At 32.5% G+C, this 19,253-nt stretch overlaps 1 protein-coding gene across 2 annotated transcripts; it reads left to right on the top strand.

Annotated features, from left to right (window-relative positions):
* Positions 1–1,290: 1,290 nt before the first annotated feature.
* LOC128164630 (sphingosine kinase 2-like) lies at positions 1,291–18,788 on the top strand. 2 transcript variants are annotated; one of them, XM_052828575.1, is made up of 6 exons: positions 1,291–1,680; positions 7,818–7,967; positions 12,172–12,266; positions 12,454–12,569; positions 13,030–13,250; positions 13,637–18,788. In XM_052828575.1, the coding sequence occupies exons 1-6, from the start codon at positions 1,293–1,295 to the stop codon at positions 14,479–14,481; spliced, it is 1,815 nt and encodes a 604-aa protein (XP_052684535.1). In that variant the 5' UTR covers positions 1,291–1,292; the 3' UTR covers positions 14,482–18,788. The 2 variants fall into 2 exon arrangements, with proteins under 2 accessions (XP_052684535.1, XP_052684534.1); XM_052828574.1 differs by lacking the exon at positions 1,291–1,680 and adding an exon at positions 5,074–6,592.
* The last annotated feature ends 465 nt before the right edge of the window (positions 18,789–19,253 follow it).

Raw genomic sequence — 19,253 nt, 5'->3', positions numbered from 1 at the left:
CTTATCTGTCTAATCACTGTTGGTGACTTATAAAATGTTCGTAAATTGTACAATGTACATTAAATCTGATGGATTGTACAACTACATGTAAGGAAATAAACTGAATTTACGCACAGCATAAACAACGGCTTTTAAAGATGTTGTTATATTTGAATAAAATAATTTTGATTAAATGGATTTAATTAAATGAATTAAATGGTAGATACCATTGTCTCAAGCCACGGGTTTTGTGACCATTCTATTTCCACAATAGAATGGACACAAAACCCGTTGATTGAGACGATATGTAGATACTAATTGTAATTATAGTCTATATATTATTCACTGACTCTGTATACTTTTTTTCTATTATTAGAAAAACAACTGTAGTAACTAACGTAAATAAATGTATACATTATATTCCCATACATGTTAGAACCAAAGCATGGATATTTATATTATGATGGAACCTATTACAGTATATAATACACATAGGCGTCGGAACCGGGGGGGCTAGGGGGGGCTTAGCCCCCCCACTTTTTTTGCAAAGTTATACCTAAGCATTAGAAACATAGCATGATAGAGGGTTCAGCCCCCCCCCCCCCCACTTTTTCTCGCAGGAAAGATTATTGTTCCAAAAGTTACCTTGAAAAAATGAAAAGTAAGATTCAGAAGCATACTAGCCCCCCCCCCTCCCCCCCCCCCCCCCCCCACGGAATAGGAATTTCATGATTTTGGGGGGAAAAAATTTGGGTAAGTAATTTTTTTTTTGGTAGTATAGGTATACTCCCCCCCCCCCCCCCCCCCACCCACGGATTAGGATTTCCATGATTTTGGGAATTACTTTTTTCTCAATATTTCTGAGGATTAGTCTAGCCCCCCCCCCCCCCCCACTTTCAATTTGCTTCCGACGCCTATGATACATATAGCTAGCTGAAAGAAAGTCACCGCGGCACATGGAACATTAATTCACAATCTAGAGTCATTTCCGAATATCTGCTCCATATACATGCAAATGGTTTTTGGTCTGAACATATTTTATGGCATAAACATAAACAAATGGTTCGAACACAACTTCTATAACCACTTACGAGGTTCGTACAGTGTATACAGATTATAGGCCTATATAAGTTCAAGATTGCTATGGAACTTAATTAACAGTGATGAGAAAGGGTTGATTATTCAAATCATAGAGATATTTTTACAGATCTTCAAATGATAGGCCAAAACCATCATAGTCTAAGCACCCCCCCCCCCCCCCCCCCAATTCTAACATCATAAATATCACGTGACAAGTCACATGATCATGCAAAATGGCGAGGAAGTGCGAGGTTCTTTTGAGAGGAGAATTTTTATTGTTTCCCTTTAAAAAATCTGTTTATGATGTAGAAGTTACCCAGAAATGGATCTCATATGAAAATGCAAGAAACGACTATGATGAGAAACATTACATTCTTTTCGGGGACGTGACAGGGTGCCGGTGTCGGAAATCCAGAACGTACGACGTGTCGTCGTGTTTTCTCACTGTGTATCATTATCCCATATGTATCAAGTCAAACGGGGGCAAACGAAGCAGAGAAAAACAAACAGTGACTTTTGACATTCATAGCTCAGAGAATTTCGAGGAAAATCTTAGAATATGTCAGCGTTGGAGGAATGTGATAATGTCCTTGTCGCTCAGTGCAAAAGTTCACAAAGAGGGTAGGTGCTCTTATGAATGATAATCATGATAAAGGACAGTTTGATTAAGAATGGACACTGGTATAAAAATTTTCAGTGTTTTGTATGAATTGCAATTTTTTAATATACTTCCCACCACTGTCTGTATTCACGATCGGATCGACCAACATGTACATATCTAAACGGTACCCTATCTAAACATGTAGAGGTCCTATATCAGGCTATCACTACACAAATAAAGTCACACATAATGACAGCTAGATATTGTAGGAGATTTTAAGTTCAGAGTGCAGACATAATTATATAAATTCTTTAATATGAACAGTGCTTTTATTTGATGTACTTGAATTAATTAGTAATTTTGTATAAGCATGCATTGAATATCATTTAAAAATAAACCAGAAGATTACAATGACAAAATGGGGGAGGGGTGGCACATGTTCACGATTTGTGTTTCTTATTTGCATAACTGTCATTTCAACGAATGTGTTTATTCATTTGTGATCAGTGATTTTAATCCTGTTGCTAGATATGTTGATTACCAAAACATCATGTTAATTATGATTTTAACATTAAAAAAAAATCCCAGCTAAAATAATATGATGCCTTTATATTATATCTTGACATTTTAAACATCTGCATGTACAACAGATCTATTATTTGTATGTATACAGTGCCATAGAGAGCATTTTATTTGTTATAAAGTTAGATAATAATATGATAAATATAAAATGTAAATATACATGTATCAATGTGAGGAGCTTAGTGCTAGACTTCAGGGTTTTTATCATTTTATTTAATAACATTCATGAATGATTGCAGCAAGGTTGATATGTTGACTTTTAAAAACAATGTGATATCTATATACTACTTAGTGTACTGTATAGTTTGGGATAATACATGTACATGTATAAAATGTAGATATATCAACCTGGGTAGTCAGAGGTAGACAATAATAAGCAGTTGACATGAGTTCAATTATCCATCAAGCTACAGAATTGTTTTCATCTAAAGCACTTGACTTGTGTAATAACCCCTGGGATCTTATTGTTTTAATCCTCAATCACTGAAACTGTTTCAATATGTGTCAACACCTATTTGAACATACTATGTTGGAAAATTGTTCAATGTTTTGTAGAAGCAGTCTTTAGGTCAAGATTCAAGAATCATATGGCAGTTTTCATACTGATTTCAGTCTATGATTCTCCCTAGCATGAACTTTTTAAACAAATTATCAAATACTGTAATCTGATTTTTGTTGGTGGCAGATGCACATTTTCTCTGGGTGGATATTTTGTTATCGGTCTCTTTTGGTATACAAAATATATTCCTAACTTTCATCTTATAAAAATTAATTAATATTTTCCTTTTGCTTAAAAAAATACTAAGAATTTGGGGGGTGAGGTGGGTGGCTTCAAATTTCAACATCTGATTTGATGCTAAACTTGTTTTTTTTGTTACCGTGTTTTTGAGTTTTATAAGATGAAGAATAAAGTTCTTGTTTTTGTACAATACAATTTATTTTGTATTAATAAAAATCCTGGCCTAAAACTATAGGTGGTGGTAAAAAATAAGGGATCCCTGTAGTAGAAAGATATTATAATTATTAAATCATGTAAATATTAAAAGAACAAACTTTAATTTGAGGAAAATAGAAGACAAATGCCATTATCAATCTTTTGCAAGGCCATATGGGGTTTAAAACATACAAGAAATTAAGATCCAAATTTTACAGAGACATCGTGAATGAAAGAAAAAAAATCTTCCTGCATAATACTATTATATATAAATTCAAAATATTCATAAACATTTATTTTGAAGCAAGGTACTGAATAGAAAAATGAAGTTTGTTTCAAATGAAATGGAAATAAAGGAAATAATCTGGCTCATGTTGCGTAGATGAGCGATGTCGCCCATGGAATCTCTTGTGAAAGCTATATTTGTATCATGAAAGTAAATGTTGTGACACAGATTGCATCAATTGAGAATACTTCATTATTGAAGTTTCCTGTCTAATTTCAAAATAATTTTGTATATTTCCAGGGATTTATGAGGAAATATCTTTCTAGCACTTGATACTGATGGATATTTTTAAAATGCTGACAACTGGAATATGGATGATAGACTGTGTCCTTGTTACAGTTTTGATTTAGTAACAATATGTTTTGAATTCAAGTACATGTACTAGTTGATTTATTGAAAACTGAAGAGCCACAATCGGTACAGGAATAAAAAGTCCATTAAACTGTAGGCATATGTAAATAACTATTTACCAGTAACACAATTTATTCTACATGTTCAATGAAGAAGTTATTTAAAATCAAGATAGAGATATTGCTGCTTGCAATTTTTAAATCTTTTCAATATATTGCAAAATCCAAAAAAAAAAAAAAAAGATAAAAATCAATATTTTGATTTGTTTAAAAAATAATTTAATTCTGGTTGTAACACGCTTTCTGATCGACTAAAAATTATAATAATTTTTATATTGTATTAAGAATGTTGCCTACATCATAGTAAGACTAACGTCTGAAACGCCTGACATTACGATTGAAATTTTTATTAGTTAATGTGATTTTTAAGGTCAAATGACTGTTATTATCTTCAATTGATAGCTAAAATTTAGATAATAAGGAATAAATTCAATATTTATTTGTTTTTATATGATATAAAATGGTTTCACTTTGGAACAGTTTATGCACTTTAATAAACTGCTTAGTGGTTTATACGCGTAAATTGGCCCAAACCATTTTATATGGTATAAAACTAATAAATATTGGATTCATTCCTTAATTAAATTTATATGTAAATTATTGTGTGTACACAAATGAAAGTTTTTAATGGATAGGACATGTATAAGCAGAATTTGATAAGGGTTCATGAAATATCTTTAAGGTCAAATGGCTGTTATTATCTACAATTGATAGCTAAAAATTAAATCATAGGAAATGAATTAATATTTATTAGTTTTTATATGATATAAAATGGTTTAATTGGAACAGTTAATGCATTTTAATAAACTGGTTCACAGTTTATAAAGCGTAAACTGCCCCAAACCATTTTATATGGTATAAAACTAATAAATGTTAAATTCATTCCTTAAATAAATTTATATGTAAATTATTGTGTGTACACAAATACGTGCTGTAAAAGTTTTAATGGATAGGATATATATAAGTAGAATCTGATAAGGGTTCTTAAAATATCATTATATGGTAATTCTTCAAAGTAAATGTGTTCTCAAAGGATAGAGCATCCAATTTTTTCACGCAAGTTATTTTCACTGTTGAAATTTTAAATGCATGAAAATAAACTTCTGTTGAAAGATAAAATGAGAGTTAAAAGTAATTATCGAAATTTTGCGAAGAAGTGTTTTCCTTCTTGTGGGTCAGGATTGGGTATATAAATAGTATCTTTAAAAAGATGTGATTTAATATAGTTATCCACTTTTTATATAGGATCTATAGAGATGTTCAGAGATGTATTGATCACCCAAGATAACCACCATGTATTGGCAAACTCTGACCTTATAGAGACACCACTTCACTGAACGCATTTTGTCAAGTGTTTGTAGTTAAATACTAGTACCGGTATTACATGTACTTAAGATGTTTGAGATTGGAGGGGTGTCAACAGTACAATGATTGAAAAAAAAGCCCTCTTGAATAATTTTAAGATAACTTTATTGGTCTGGTAATAATTGTGTGTAACCTGGGCTGATTTCACAGCATGACATCACAAATCTTGTTTTGACAAGCACCTGTCAATAGCTTTAACTGCATGTCAAGTCATCCATCATCGGGCTGAAATATACATGTTTTTTTTTAACACAAGGATTGGAAAGAACAAGTTGCTGAAATGTGTTCAGAATTAAATTCATATTATACCAATTACTGGAAATGGTCAACGAAGCAGTAACTATTGACTGCCATTACTATTGGGACCCTTCAGGTGAACTGTTGTCTTTGGGTATTAACTATGTATGTCGCAACAAAACATTAGAGTAATAGATATTCAACCCTGCGGATTAAAGGGAAGGCCAGAAATTTAAAGTAGGGGAACAGTTTGATTGGCTATATACCTGAGTTTGTCGTGGATTGGGGTAACATGTTTACTAAAAAGCCGGATACATGTGGGACACAGAGTTGTGTGTAGTGGAAATATAGGAGGTGAAAATTGCATCGATCTAAAAATTGATTTTCTGAATCTGTACAACCTTGTTTTCAAATACTGACTTTTGGAAGTTGGATCTGTTTATTTTGGATGTTTACCGTTGACAGTGTTATGTCAAAAGTTGCCGGTATTATGTAGGAAACGTGCATTTTCTGAGTATTGATAGCAAGTAAAACAGGAAGCAGGCGTGATTACAGTACTGGATATCTCCGTAAGACTTGATTGTGCTATTGTGTATATATTTCCTTCCTATGAATTACAGGAGTTATACTTCATTCTCACACACATACACACACACACTGGTTCAACATGGAACAGAACAAGGTCCTTCTTCAAGGAAAATTTTCTGTTTCCTCAAAGCCAGGGAAGGTTTATGTTGTGGAATTGACAAATCAGTTCCTGAAATTCCAAGATGCGAGCTGTGGGAGAGACACTGATGCTGAGGGTGTGATAGATTTGAGAGATGTGATTGGCTGTCGTATTAACGCTGGTGTAAACAAACAGGGTCGATCTACCTCATGTACCTGTATGAATTCCTCTGTTGTTGTGGACCGGTCAGAATGTTTACTTTCTGTTTATTTTTGTCCAAAGAAGAAAAAGAATTCGCTGAGCCGGTCGTACCAAAGACGACATTGCACATTAACCCTTGGACTATCTCAATACGCTGATTACAATTCTAACAAAACTGTCTGTGAAAAGTGGAGAAAAATCATTCTTAGCTTGTCCACTGAAAATAACAATGATATAACATTTAACACAGGTAATGATATTTAGAAATCCCTGTAGAATGATAGAAATTATATACAGTGTTAGCAATTGATACAAGTACTCTTTAGAATTGTTGCACATTTTGTTTTCCTATTTTAAAAGCCTGGTATTTTGTAATCATCTAGAAATTCAGTGAACCCTGGCCTGTGTGCTGCTTGGGATTAGGTTAGTTTGCTATGTTGTTGTGGTTATTATACTGATGAACAAATCATTAAACCCCAGTTAAACCAGCATATTATATCTTGATTGTACATGTATATGCTTATTCCTGTAGGTCCATTGTTTAAAGATTTTCAAAGTCCTAATTTAAATCAGATTAGTATATAGTTTCAGATTTGCATATAGTCATCAGTTTCTTCTTATGTTAATTAATATTCATTAAATAAAGATACATTAGTTTTTAAGGAAAATTAACAGCACTGGTACTGGTAGTTCTTCATTTTCCATCTTCTATTTATGATTAAAGTGAAGGTTTTTGATGAGACCTAATTCATCAATGTTCACAAATCCCTTTTTTTTTCTTTTTTTATGGAGGATGATGAAAGAGGCCATTCATTAAACTGAGCCGTATCATTTTCCAGATTTATTACTCTACATTGTTGACAATAACAATGAACAATTCTCTATTCCACTTCTTCCTCAGTCTGTGCGGGATACTAAAGTTAGTAGGGTGTTAGGAGCTCTTCCTTGGAGATTGGGGTTCAAACCTGTGACAGGGGTAAAAGTTTCAATAAATGTAATGTTCTACAGGTCTGATCACTATAGGATGGCCAATTTATTTTTAATACCTAATGGAACCTGAATATATTATTATGCATAATTATTTTACATATTAGTGAAAAAATATGAACCTGTGACTCCCCAACCCCCCAAAACACCCAAAAACATACAAAATGATATGAAGCTATTACATGTTCATGTATTACAATTAAAAGTGTTGAGGTACAAGAATTTTTTTTGTTACAGATGTCAGATGTGATTTTACATTTCATCGTGTTCACACTTTTATGAACAGATATTGAATATCGTGTAAAAAGTAATGTTGGATGTGTAGTTATTACTGATATGTAATTGTGCAAATAAGAATTATTATACAATTATTGGTATATATAACAATTTTTAATTGCACAACTTGATGTCAGTAATATGCTTCATTAAAATGTATAAAGATTTTTACAGAAGTATGAATCTAAAAGGCTATGTTTTTTTGGTTAAAGATATAGAGAGTTGTGAAGTACCCCTCCCGAGGAAGCTGCTAGTTTTAATCAATCCATTCAGTGGCCCAGGGAAAGCCCTCCAGATCTTCCAAAATGGAGTCTCCCACATGCTGGAGGAGGCAGACATTTCTTTCAAATTAATCGTCACAGGTAAGCTAGAATGGATGCAGGCCTTAGTGTGCAACCTTTTTGTTTTGAAACCTTGGTGTTTTTGTTGTTGTCTTTTTTCATGAATATGCTATTTTTTACCTGTTCAATTTAAGATCATAAATCTAACTGTAAACAGGTAATAAATGAACTAAAAGAACCCTATATTTTATCGAGAACGGGCACCAGATAGTTCAGTGGGAAGAGAACCTAGCCAGAGATTTGAGTTTGACTCCTGGTCTGGCTCATCTTTTTTACCCCCATCCTGTTACTCAATCATATATGTAGCTGTTTTTAAATAATAAATAAACAAGCACCTGTCATCTGGGAACTGACTTTTAATCATTTCTGCCATGACCACAACTGTTATTCCTGTGAACTCATATTCCTGTACCAAAAAAAAAAAACAAAGAAAAAATTTGACTATTTTTAGCTCACCGAGACGAAGTCAAGGAGAGCTTATGCTATACCCTCGGCGTCGGCGGTGGCGTCGGCGTTGGCGTCGGCGTCGGCGTCCGGACCTGGTTAAAGTTTTTGTTGCAGGTCCTGTATCTAAGCTATTACTTGTCCTATCTTCACCAAACTTGCATGGATGATGCATCTGGACCTACCTATGGACTTGAAAGACTTGGATGCTGAATCTGGGTCCTAAATTTCAGATGCTGGAGGAGGTTAAGGTTGTTGGACCAGGTTAAAGTTTTTGTTGCAGGTGCCCTTTGATAGCAGTATCTTAGTTACTGCTGGTCTGTACTTCACCAAACTTGCATGGATGGTGTGCCTTATGATACTGATGCACCAGACAGGCTTGAGTGCTGAATCTGAGCTATAGGTTTCGGATGCTGGAGGAGGTTAAGGTTTTTGGAGCAGGTTAAAGTTTTTGTTGCGGGTACCCATTGATAGCAATATCTAAGTTACTACTGGTCCTAACTTCACCAAACTTGTATGGATGATGCGTCTTATGATACTGATGCACCTGACAAGCTTGAATGCTGAATCTGAGCAATAGGTTTCGGATGCTGGAAGAGATTAAGGTTTTTAGAGCTGGTTAAGTTTTTGTTGCTGGTGCCCTCTGATGATTATATCTTAGTTACTACTGGTCCTAACTTCACCAAACTTGTATGGATGGTGCGTCTTATGATACTGATGCACCTGACAAGCTTGAATGCTGAATCTGAGCAATAGGTTTCGGATGCTGGAGGAGGTTAAGGTTTTAAGAGCTGGTTAGATAAAGTTTTTGAAACAGGTGCCCTCTGATGATGATATCTTAGTTATTACTTGTCCTTACTTCACCAGACTTCCATGGATGGTGTGTCTTATGATACTGATGCACTTGACAGGCTTGAATGCATAGTCTGGTTAAAGTTAAGTTTTTAGGAACAGGTCACATGTTTAATAGATGATAGTACTATTTCAAACTTGCATAGTTGATTTAACTGTAATATGAAGGAATCGCAGAGGTAGCTTCAGATGCAGAGCTTGATCTCCATTATCAAGGATGCTAAAAAATAAATCTTAGTTATTACTGGTCCTAACTTCACCAAACTTGAATGGATGGTGTGTCTTATGATACAGATGCACCTGACAGGCATGGATGCTGAATCTGAGCCATAGTTTGCGGATGCTGGAGGAAGTTAAGGTTTTAATTGCTAGTGCCCTCTGATGATGATATCTTAGTTATTACTGGTCCAAACTTCACCAAAATTGCATGGATGATGCGTCTTATGATACAAATGCACCTGATGGGCTTGAATGCTGAATCTGAGCCATAGGTTTCGGATGCTGGATGAGGTTTAGTTTTTTGGAACAGGTCACATGTTTTATAGATGATAGCTTGCATAGTTGATTTAACTTTATTATAAATTAAATGCAGAGGTTGCTTCAGAAGCAGAGCCTGATCTCCATTATCAAGGATGCTAAAGAAATCTCCTACCTCACTCAAACCAGCTCGATAGATAGATGTGTTTGTTGATAAATGATATAACATGATTCCTATGATAAAGTATTGTATGATATGAAACAATATTGTTTGATATGATACAATATGATATCATATGTTATATTATAAAAAGCTATATGATACGATATGATATTGTATCAATTTTTTTAATATTTTATGATATGATTATGTATCATGATATTGTTATGTATAGTATTGTATATTATGATACAATATTGTATAATATTTTATTGTATTTTTAATTTATTATTTTATCACATGATACAATTACTTAAGATATTGCAAAATATTATATTGTATCCTATGATACAATATTGTATATTCTATAATATTGTATCATACAATATTGTATAATATGATATTGGTTTCAGTAATATAGAATTATATCACATGAAATTGTATTATATGATATTGTAATATTATATAATATTGTATCATACGATATTGTATGATATGATATTGGTTTATATGATATATTATCATATCACATGAAATTGTATTATATGATATTGTAATATATTTTATTGTGTCATATGATGCAATATGTATAATATAATAATGTATTTTATAATATTTTACCATATCACATAATATTGTATCATTTGATAAGATACAATGTTGGAATCAAATTATATTGTATTATATGATATAATATTATATAATGTATCAAATATGTTTCAGTGTCATTCAATACAATATCATTCTATATTATACAATATAATATCATGTTTCAGTGTTATGATGTATTATGTAATATGATATTGTAATATGATACTATATTGTATTATATTTTATGATATTGTATTATGTGATCAAATACAATAAGGTATAACACAATACAATGTCATATCATACGTTACAATATCAAATCTCATTATTGTTTATTACGGTATTTTATTTATTTTATGATATATATTATATTAGAAATATGACATGATGCATTATATCATTGTATTGATTAACATATGAACATATGATTATCATAAAAAAATTTATCAGATGATATACGATATTTTGTCAAAACAGAATCCATGAATATCCAAGATCATAAAGTATGATTTTCATATAAAATGATAAAGGTGGTCTTATGAAGGTGATGTCTCATAAGGGTGATGCTCCGTCTCGGTGAGCTTAGTAATCTATGATTACCTATGTTTGATAATTCATTAATTGATAAATTAAAAAAGCTCTTAGCTGGTACAAATATTTTCAGAAATTTGGAAATGCTTTAAAACCCTCTTGTTAAGGAAACTTTTTTAAAAGAAAAACATAACAATTTACAAGTAGGCCTGCATTTGTTTGACTGAATTAAACTGTCAGCACACACGCTGAATGTTCAAGTGGAATGCTATGGTAACATGGATACATTGAATTATGTCGTGATCTAGTACCTTGATGAATTATAAAGATTTTGATACAGTTGTTCATCCAAGTTATCGTTCTAAATCTCCAGTGCAGACTTTATAATTACATAACTCAATACTTAATTAACTTTGCAATGGCTCAGCATGTGATGTAATAGGGTATTTCTCCATTTCCCTGATGCTTTAATTGCAGTTATTTAAGAGAAAAGCACTGGTAGTTTAGCTAATGACATCTCTTAATGATAAAAATGAAAAACTGCTGGTAATGAGAGGTTATGTCTTTTGTGTAATAAAGGTCTCATTGGTGATGAATTTCATTATATTTTAGAATGTTCGGCACTAGAAGAAATAAGGAAAAAATACATAAACACAAAATATTGGAAAAGACCAAATTTCTTTAAGTTTTCTGAACTCATGACTAATTGCAATTCTAAATCGCTAAGAAAATTATGTGTATTTATTTCAAAAATTTTTGATGCTGTCTGCTCCTCTTAGTTATTTTCCTATTATGATCCTTTATACTAAAATCTAACATAAGTAGTGATTCTATAGTCTGTTCTTTTTTAGTTATATTTTTTCCCTGTATGAAAATGTACCTGTTTGTCTGTACCTCTGACGATTTGTATTTGTATGTATTATATATATGTTCCTCTTGTACCAAATTATTTGGTCTGAGTGAATAAACTGAACTTGAACTTGGTATTCTATATGTATGCAATCCCTGAGTTAGTGTTGTTCAACTCCATACCTTGCTTTTACAATCATTATAGGATTTGATCTAACCTTTCCATATTTTATAGCTATGTCACAATGAGAGTGGGTAGATTTTTTTAAAAACAACCTGTAACATGTAATTATGAACTCATATTTTTTTTCTTCTAAAAAGAGCATGCAGGCCATGCTACAGAGGTGATGAGAAGCTTAGATCTGTCTGCCTGGTACGGAGTGGTCATTGTATCTGGAGATGGACTTATATATGAGGTACTGAGAGAGAGAGAGAGAGAGATCTATCTGCCTGGTATCTGGATCTTATTTATGATTATGAGAGAGAGAGGAGAGAGAGAGAGAGAGAAAGAGATCTGTCTGGTATTGAATGGTCATTGTATCCAGAGATGTACTTACATATGAGGTACCGATATATAGGGTTTTCCAAAATCGTATTTTGCAGGTCATTAATGGTCTGATGAGCCGGAGCGACTGGGAAACGGCCATCAATTTTCCCATTGGTTGTATCCCTGGTGGATCTGGGAATGCACTTTGTCTAAATATAAACTACCTAGCAGGGTATGTACAGATAGAGGGCAAAATGAATTTTTTCTATATAAGGCTACTCCTTTGATAATAGTATAATGATTAAACTACATAAATTATTTTAAAAAACTGGCAAAATTTGTACTATAACTGTGTAGAATCCTTTGAAATGCCTACTGTAGATTCCTTATTTATGCTAGTACTTAATTCCACAAGTCAGCTGGTTTGCTTCAAATGGCTAGAATACGAAATTGCAAATGCAGAATTTTATCATAGTTTCATTTAGTTTATGCCTGTTTAAAAATAAAAGCAAGATTTTAAATTCTGCAAGATGCGCCTTTCGTTATTTTAATACGTGGAAATTAATTCTTCGCCTTGAATTAGAAATATACCTTATATCATATATCATTGTCTCTAGTCATGGTTTAGAGTCATATCAACTCTATGTAAAAAAGCTCTCACTGTAATTTTGAGTCAATGTTTCTTTATTAAGGGAACCTGTGGATTTGAACCCAATACTCCACTCAACCTTCGTGTTAATAAAGCACAGAGTGATTCCTATGGACCTGGTTTTGGTGCAGACTCAGAAGACTCAGCTATTCTCCTTCCTGTCCATTACCTGGGGTCTCATAGCGGACATTGACTTCGAGAGCGAGCGAATGAGAGTCCTTGGAGCCTCCAGATTTACTCTATATTTCATTAAACGTGTTCTTAGTAAGTTTTGAACATGGAAAATAATCAACGACACTGTACAGCAGTGTTGAAGCTTTTCTTCTCTAGTCTCAACAGATGACTAATATCAAAATTGTGACTATAAATCAATGACTCATGTACTATACTTCTGTATGTTTTATAATTAGGTTCATTTGAAATCTTTGCTATTGTTGTGGATGAAAAAATCTTTAATATTTGCAGTAAACATCTTTTCCATTGTGATCATTTTCTTTAGAAACATTATTCTGTATAAATGAAAATTATCAATTCATATGACAGATGTTGAAGAATAAATTAAATCACCAAATATTCCAGATGCAAAACAACACTAGAAAAAAATCAATATGCCTTCATTTTCTTGATTAATTTTGGGGACATTTTTGCAGGTCTGAGGAAATACAGGGCAAAAATTTCTTTCCTTCCAGTAACCCCATATGACCCAGATGCTAAAAATCAAAAGGAGAGGGTGAGGAAATTTTCCAAACCCAGACGATTCACGATGATCAGAAACTCCACCACACAGAATAACCTCAGTTCCTCTGTGTGTGAGAATGGGGTACAGGGCATGTACAGAAGAAATGGCACTGCCCACTCTATACAACGATTTAGGTCCAAGTCCATGCCGGCAGTTAAAGACATTGATCATGACAGCCAGCTAACTGAAGACATATCAGGATTCGAGGAGCATGACAATGTAATGTTTAGTGTTGACGACACAGACGAGTGCTTTTCTTCTAGTCTTCCAAATGGCAACCCTGTGAAAGAGGACAATACAAGTACAGGCAGTGACAATACGTTCGAAGAAATGGTGCATACTTTGAGCAATGATGGTCAGCCAATCAAGGCTAGTCTTTTATCCCCGTTAGAGGAGGAGGTCCCCTCTAACTGGGTCACCATTGAGGATGAGTTCATCACAGCGTGCGCCCTCTACCAGCCCTATTTGGGCCCCGACAACCTGGCCTCCCCAGAATCCAGACTGAATGACGGACAGATACATCTGCTAATGATCCGATCTGGAATTCCGAAATCGGCGCTCGTCAATCTTTTCTTGACTTTTGAGACAGGGGACCATGTTAATTCGCCATACGTAGAAATGGTGAAGGTACTTGCCTTCCGCCTCGAGCCGTCGGGAACTGAGGGCAACATTATGGTGGATGGAGAGCATGTTGATTATGGACCAATCCAAGGCCAGGTGCTACCTGGGATAGCAAGGATCATGGGAGTCCAGTGACCTATTTCTTTCTATAGCAAGAATTATGGGAGACCAATTTTCTACTGCAATTGTGATAAATAGGTCACTTCATCAGATTGTGCTTCTATAACTTAATAGGTTCAGATTCATTAGTCAAAATTTTAATTTTTTTTTCTTTTGGATTTGATTTTGCAATGCGGTACGTTGTCCAAGGTTGTTTTTATATTTAAAGTTGTAGTGATTTTTAAGAGATTTCACAATGGCAATTTTTGAAATGTTCAGATAAACATATTTGTGTTCTTTTTTATTTTAAATTGGTATCTGAACACTTTTTTGTTATTCTTTAAAAAAAAAACCAGTCCCCTTGTTGCAGTAATGTAAAAAGGGGGCATGCTTTTAGACTGCATTTCAAATTTCATGTTTTTTGTGGAATTATTTGTATTTTTTCAAACATTTTTTGTTGAAATGCAGATAATTATTTACCTTGTGCACCTACCTAATCATTAAATGATTATGTGGAGCCATTCTAACTTTATGTTACATTGTACATGTACCTTAAGCATTGTTAAGGGAGGCAATTGAGTGTGAAGAATTATTACCTTTAACTGTATAAAATTTTGAAGAAAAATTCATCCATAACAAAATCTGCAACTTATGATATGTTCAAGAATGTTTTAATAGGGGACCAACTTTGTTTTTGATAGTGTTGGGAGCATTGAAAATTTTGTTATGTTGGTACATGTGTATATGTTGAAATATACAAGTGTTGTTATGTAATGTTGTAACAAATTTAACACTTAGAAAAATTGGAATATATTTACATCATTGCATCATCGTGTATTTTGATGACCTTCACTCCATTAGACTGGTTATCATCATGATTTATTTATTTATATTTATATTTATTTACCAAGAGTTTGCAAATGATCTCAACAACAGAAATATGTTGTTTAAAGATATTGGTCCATTTGAGACAAAGAGAAATGGAGGACTTATTTTTCATTGAAAGACATATATATATGTTAAGATATTTGCACACTCATTTTGAAATGAAGATTTGTCTTAAAGTTTTCAACAAACAACGTTTTGGTAGCTGAAAAGGAATAACTGAATTCTTTTTTTTGAAAGATTCCTTAACACCCCCCCCCCAAAAAAAAAGTAAAAACTATTTGGTTCATTTGTCATCTGCCTCTGCCTCTTAGCACAAATCAATCACAATTAAAATCCTCCCTGACATAATATGATAAAGTGACAGCAATTAATCAGGCATATATTTTTGTCTCCATGTATAATGTAGCTAATGGAGATTCCACACCAAGGACTGTGATAGATTTCTAAACATTTAAATGTCGGCTCTATGTTCAATGAATAATCCATATTGGTTTTTGTTTTGTTGTTTTGTTGTTTTTATAGAGATTTAATTAATTAACATCTGTAATGAGCAGTATTATACTTGCAGGGATTTTTTTCATAAGGTGCAGAAGTTTTTTGATGATAAAAACTTATTATTGAGGACTTCACTAATGTATTTTACTTTAATGCATTTTTGTTTGCTAGTGCAATGAATTTGAGGACAAGTGCTAGTATCGGTAGATATAGATGAGATTGGTACATGTATAATGGTATATTTCCCCACCATCCCTTTAAATTTTTCATTTATTTGTCCCATAATCAGGTAGAGAACAGTACATTTTGTCAGAACCATATTGAATAGTGATAAGAAAAAAATCAGTTTTATTCCATATTTTTTTGAAATATTATGTAGTTAATGCATTGTATATAAACTGTGTGCTTTTACTTATATGTCTGTGGTGAAGCATCCTTCATGCAACAATGCAAATGAAAATGAAAACAGATTTTTCAATCCTGGTATTAGAAGTAAAAATTAAATACAATTAAACAGTAAATCCGCTGTAAGCTCTGCCTTTGTGAGTAACCTTACTGTTAAAAAAATGAAAATAGAGGTTAAAACCTTTTTGTCAAAATATTTGGATTGGCATTTCAATCTTTATGAAGTTATAGAAGGCTGAATTCATGAGCATAAAGACAGAATGTGTGAAATAACAATATCAGAATTCACAACAACTTTTTAAAGAAACATGTAAATGTATAAACATTCCGAGACCTAGCAGGTAAATCAAGAATGTATAGTTCAAATGTAGCTACTTACTGTCAACATATTTAGGGCATTTAAATAACCTAATTCAGTTTTATGATACATAAAGTTTATGGATGTGCATGTGAATGTGGTTCTTGAAGCATGAAAGCTTATTGTGTTTGATGTGATATTTTTTATGACCGACTGGAATAGATTTATGCCTGAAATATTTTTCAAATTTTAGTGACTGCATTATAGAATATGTTGCCAGTCATGTGGAAAGGAGGAAAAGTGATTGCAAAATAAGTTAAAGTTCAAAATGATTTCATCTGCTTTTATGAGTGTAATTATTTTGGAAAGATGGTGAACTAAATCATATCAAGTCAAGAAAAACAATGAAGTACATGTACATATATATTTGTATTCAGCTTAAAAGGCAGATGCTGACCCTTGTACATGTACTTTGGACACCTGTAGATAGATTTTTGTATTGTTGTCAAGTGTGTGAATTTTGCACTGTATTGATTAGTTCTGCCTCTGCCTCCTAGATTTCCTGTAGCAGCTCAATCTTTAGATCTTCAATTTATTTGATCATATGTCCTTAATTACACTAACAGCAGATTGACAAAATTATAAAGCAGTAAGCCTTTTAACTAGATAAATATTCATATTACAATTTCTTTTTGAAACATTAGAAAACAACTCTTGGCAAGGCATTTTGATGCTAGTATTTTGATGGTTGATGAACCTTGATTAAAGCCTGTAAAAGAGCAACCAAGAAATGTTGATAGGTTTTGCAGTTATTATAATTTTAAAGTTTCACAACTGTTCAACATGCATCCACAACGAATACATGTACTCATATAGTATTATCTTTTATCATCCACATTTCCTTTAATAATCCGATAGAATCGGATGTAAAACTTGTTATCAAATACTCATACTTTCCCTGTGATGGAGAACTATACACTGAACTACTGTTCATAACTGTTAAACAACTTTTATTTGTGACTACAGCTGTAGTTCCCAATGAAAAAATATTCTTGACAAGGGGATGTAAACATTGAGATCATGAATATTTATTGAATGCCAGTAAAAGTTGGTTTTCAGTACCTGTTCATGTACTGTGGCTCTTATGTAAATTTGTTTATGATCCTTGTAAATGTGTAGTACTTTGTCTGTCTGTCTATCTGTGCCAAAAGTCTTTTCAAAAGGGATTCCAGACCATATGAGCTGTTGAATAGTGCTACAACAATTTCTTTTGTCAATATTCTTGTGAACTGGTATTTTGAAACAACACCTTATACCAGTAAATAAATATTTTAACAGCTCTAAATATTTCTTTTTATATCACTCCCAAAATGTTACTTTGGGACACTTAGCTGTTATTTTCAGCACCTTTATCAAATTCTATGCAAATAAAATAAGTAGTAATTCTATAAAAATTTACTGTTAGTAAAAATTGAGTTTGATAACTGGGTTACATTTAAGTAACAGAAGCTGCTAAAACTGATTTGATTCTAATGAAATATACTAGTATATATACATTGGTATTTTGCTGCAATGGCCCTGACTGTATCGTTTGTATATCCTGTTTCTGCAGATATAATTTTTTTGATTTCTATTTTTTGAGGCATTTTAATTTTAGAGAGGAAAATTGCATGCTTATTAAGGTACCATAAATTAGTGATATTTATTTTTTGCATTATTTCTCCAACTTTTCTTAAAATCTAAACAAGGTGCATAAATGTGTTTGCAAGCCAATAATGGGTTTTAAGATCACTGTACTTCAGAAAAACTTTTTGATTTTTGATTACAAAGTATTAATTAATATATCCTTTTGTGACAATGTTTATTTTAATTATTTTTTTTAAATAATTCAAAATAAAATTTTCACATGTTGGATAGTCCCATTGTCAAACAATAATTATTATTAAGAAAATTATTTCAAACAGATGTATTGTTATTAACATCAAGTATTATATTAGGCATAAAATGCTTTTATTTTGTTGTTAAAGAAATGTTATTTCACAACAATGATTATGGTACATGTATAATCCAAATTGATTGATTTTAATTCTATCACTCAACTTCTTGCAATTTTTGATAAAAATATTAGTTAGTTTTTGTTGTTGTTTGAATTGGATCAGCTTTCTGGAATGATGTTTAAAATGAGACCTGGATAAAGATTGTCATAGGTCAGGCTTATTTTGATTGTTGTAATAAACAAATAAATGTTAAAATTTGAGATATTATTGTGTTGTCTTTTTTTGTTACAAAAAGTCTGAAGTCAGTGCTGGAAAAACATACATAAACCTATTTATTGTTAGTGTTTTAGAAGATTTGTTTTGTATATTCTTTCCAGGACATAGTTCTGGCACGTTCCTTATTACAAATAACTGCAGCAACTTTTATTATTTCTTCCAAAATTAAATGCGAGTTCTAGCAAAGTCTCTATACCTCTTTGTCAGATATTGGTAGTTTTACACCTAAATCCTTTCCTGTGTCAGTATCGGGGTTGGATTACAAATCCCCGAGTGTCCATCTTTCAAGATGATCTGGCTTAATAGATAACTCTCCCTTAGGTATCTGATTTCTGTCAAAAACCGTCATATAAGAAGCCACCACATCATAATTTGACACCTCTTTCTACGCAGTATGTGGGACAGATTAAGTCACATTGTCAACTTAAGACCTGTGTTACTATATAACA

The sequence above is a fragment of the Crassostrea angulata genome, chromosome 10 (assembly GCF_025612915.1).
Source record: "Crassostrea angulata isolate pt1a10 chromosome 10, ASM2561291v2, whole genome shotgun sequence".
NCBI lineage: Eukaryota > Metazoa > Mollusca > Bivalvia > Ostreida > Ostreidae > Magallana > Magallana angulata.
The sequence above is the reverse complement of the archived record's forward strand: the minus strand, read 5'-3'. Positions and strand labels throughout refer to the sequence as shown.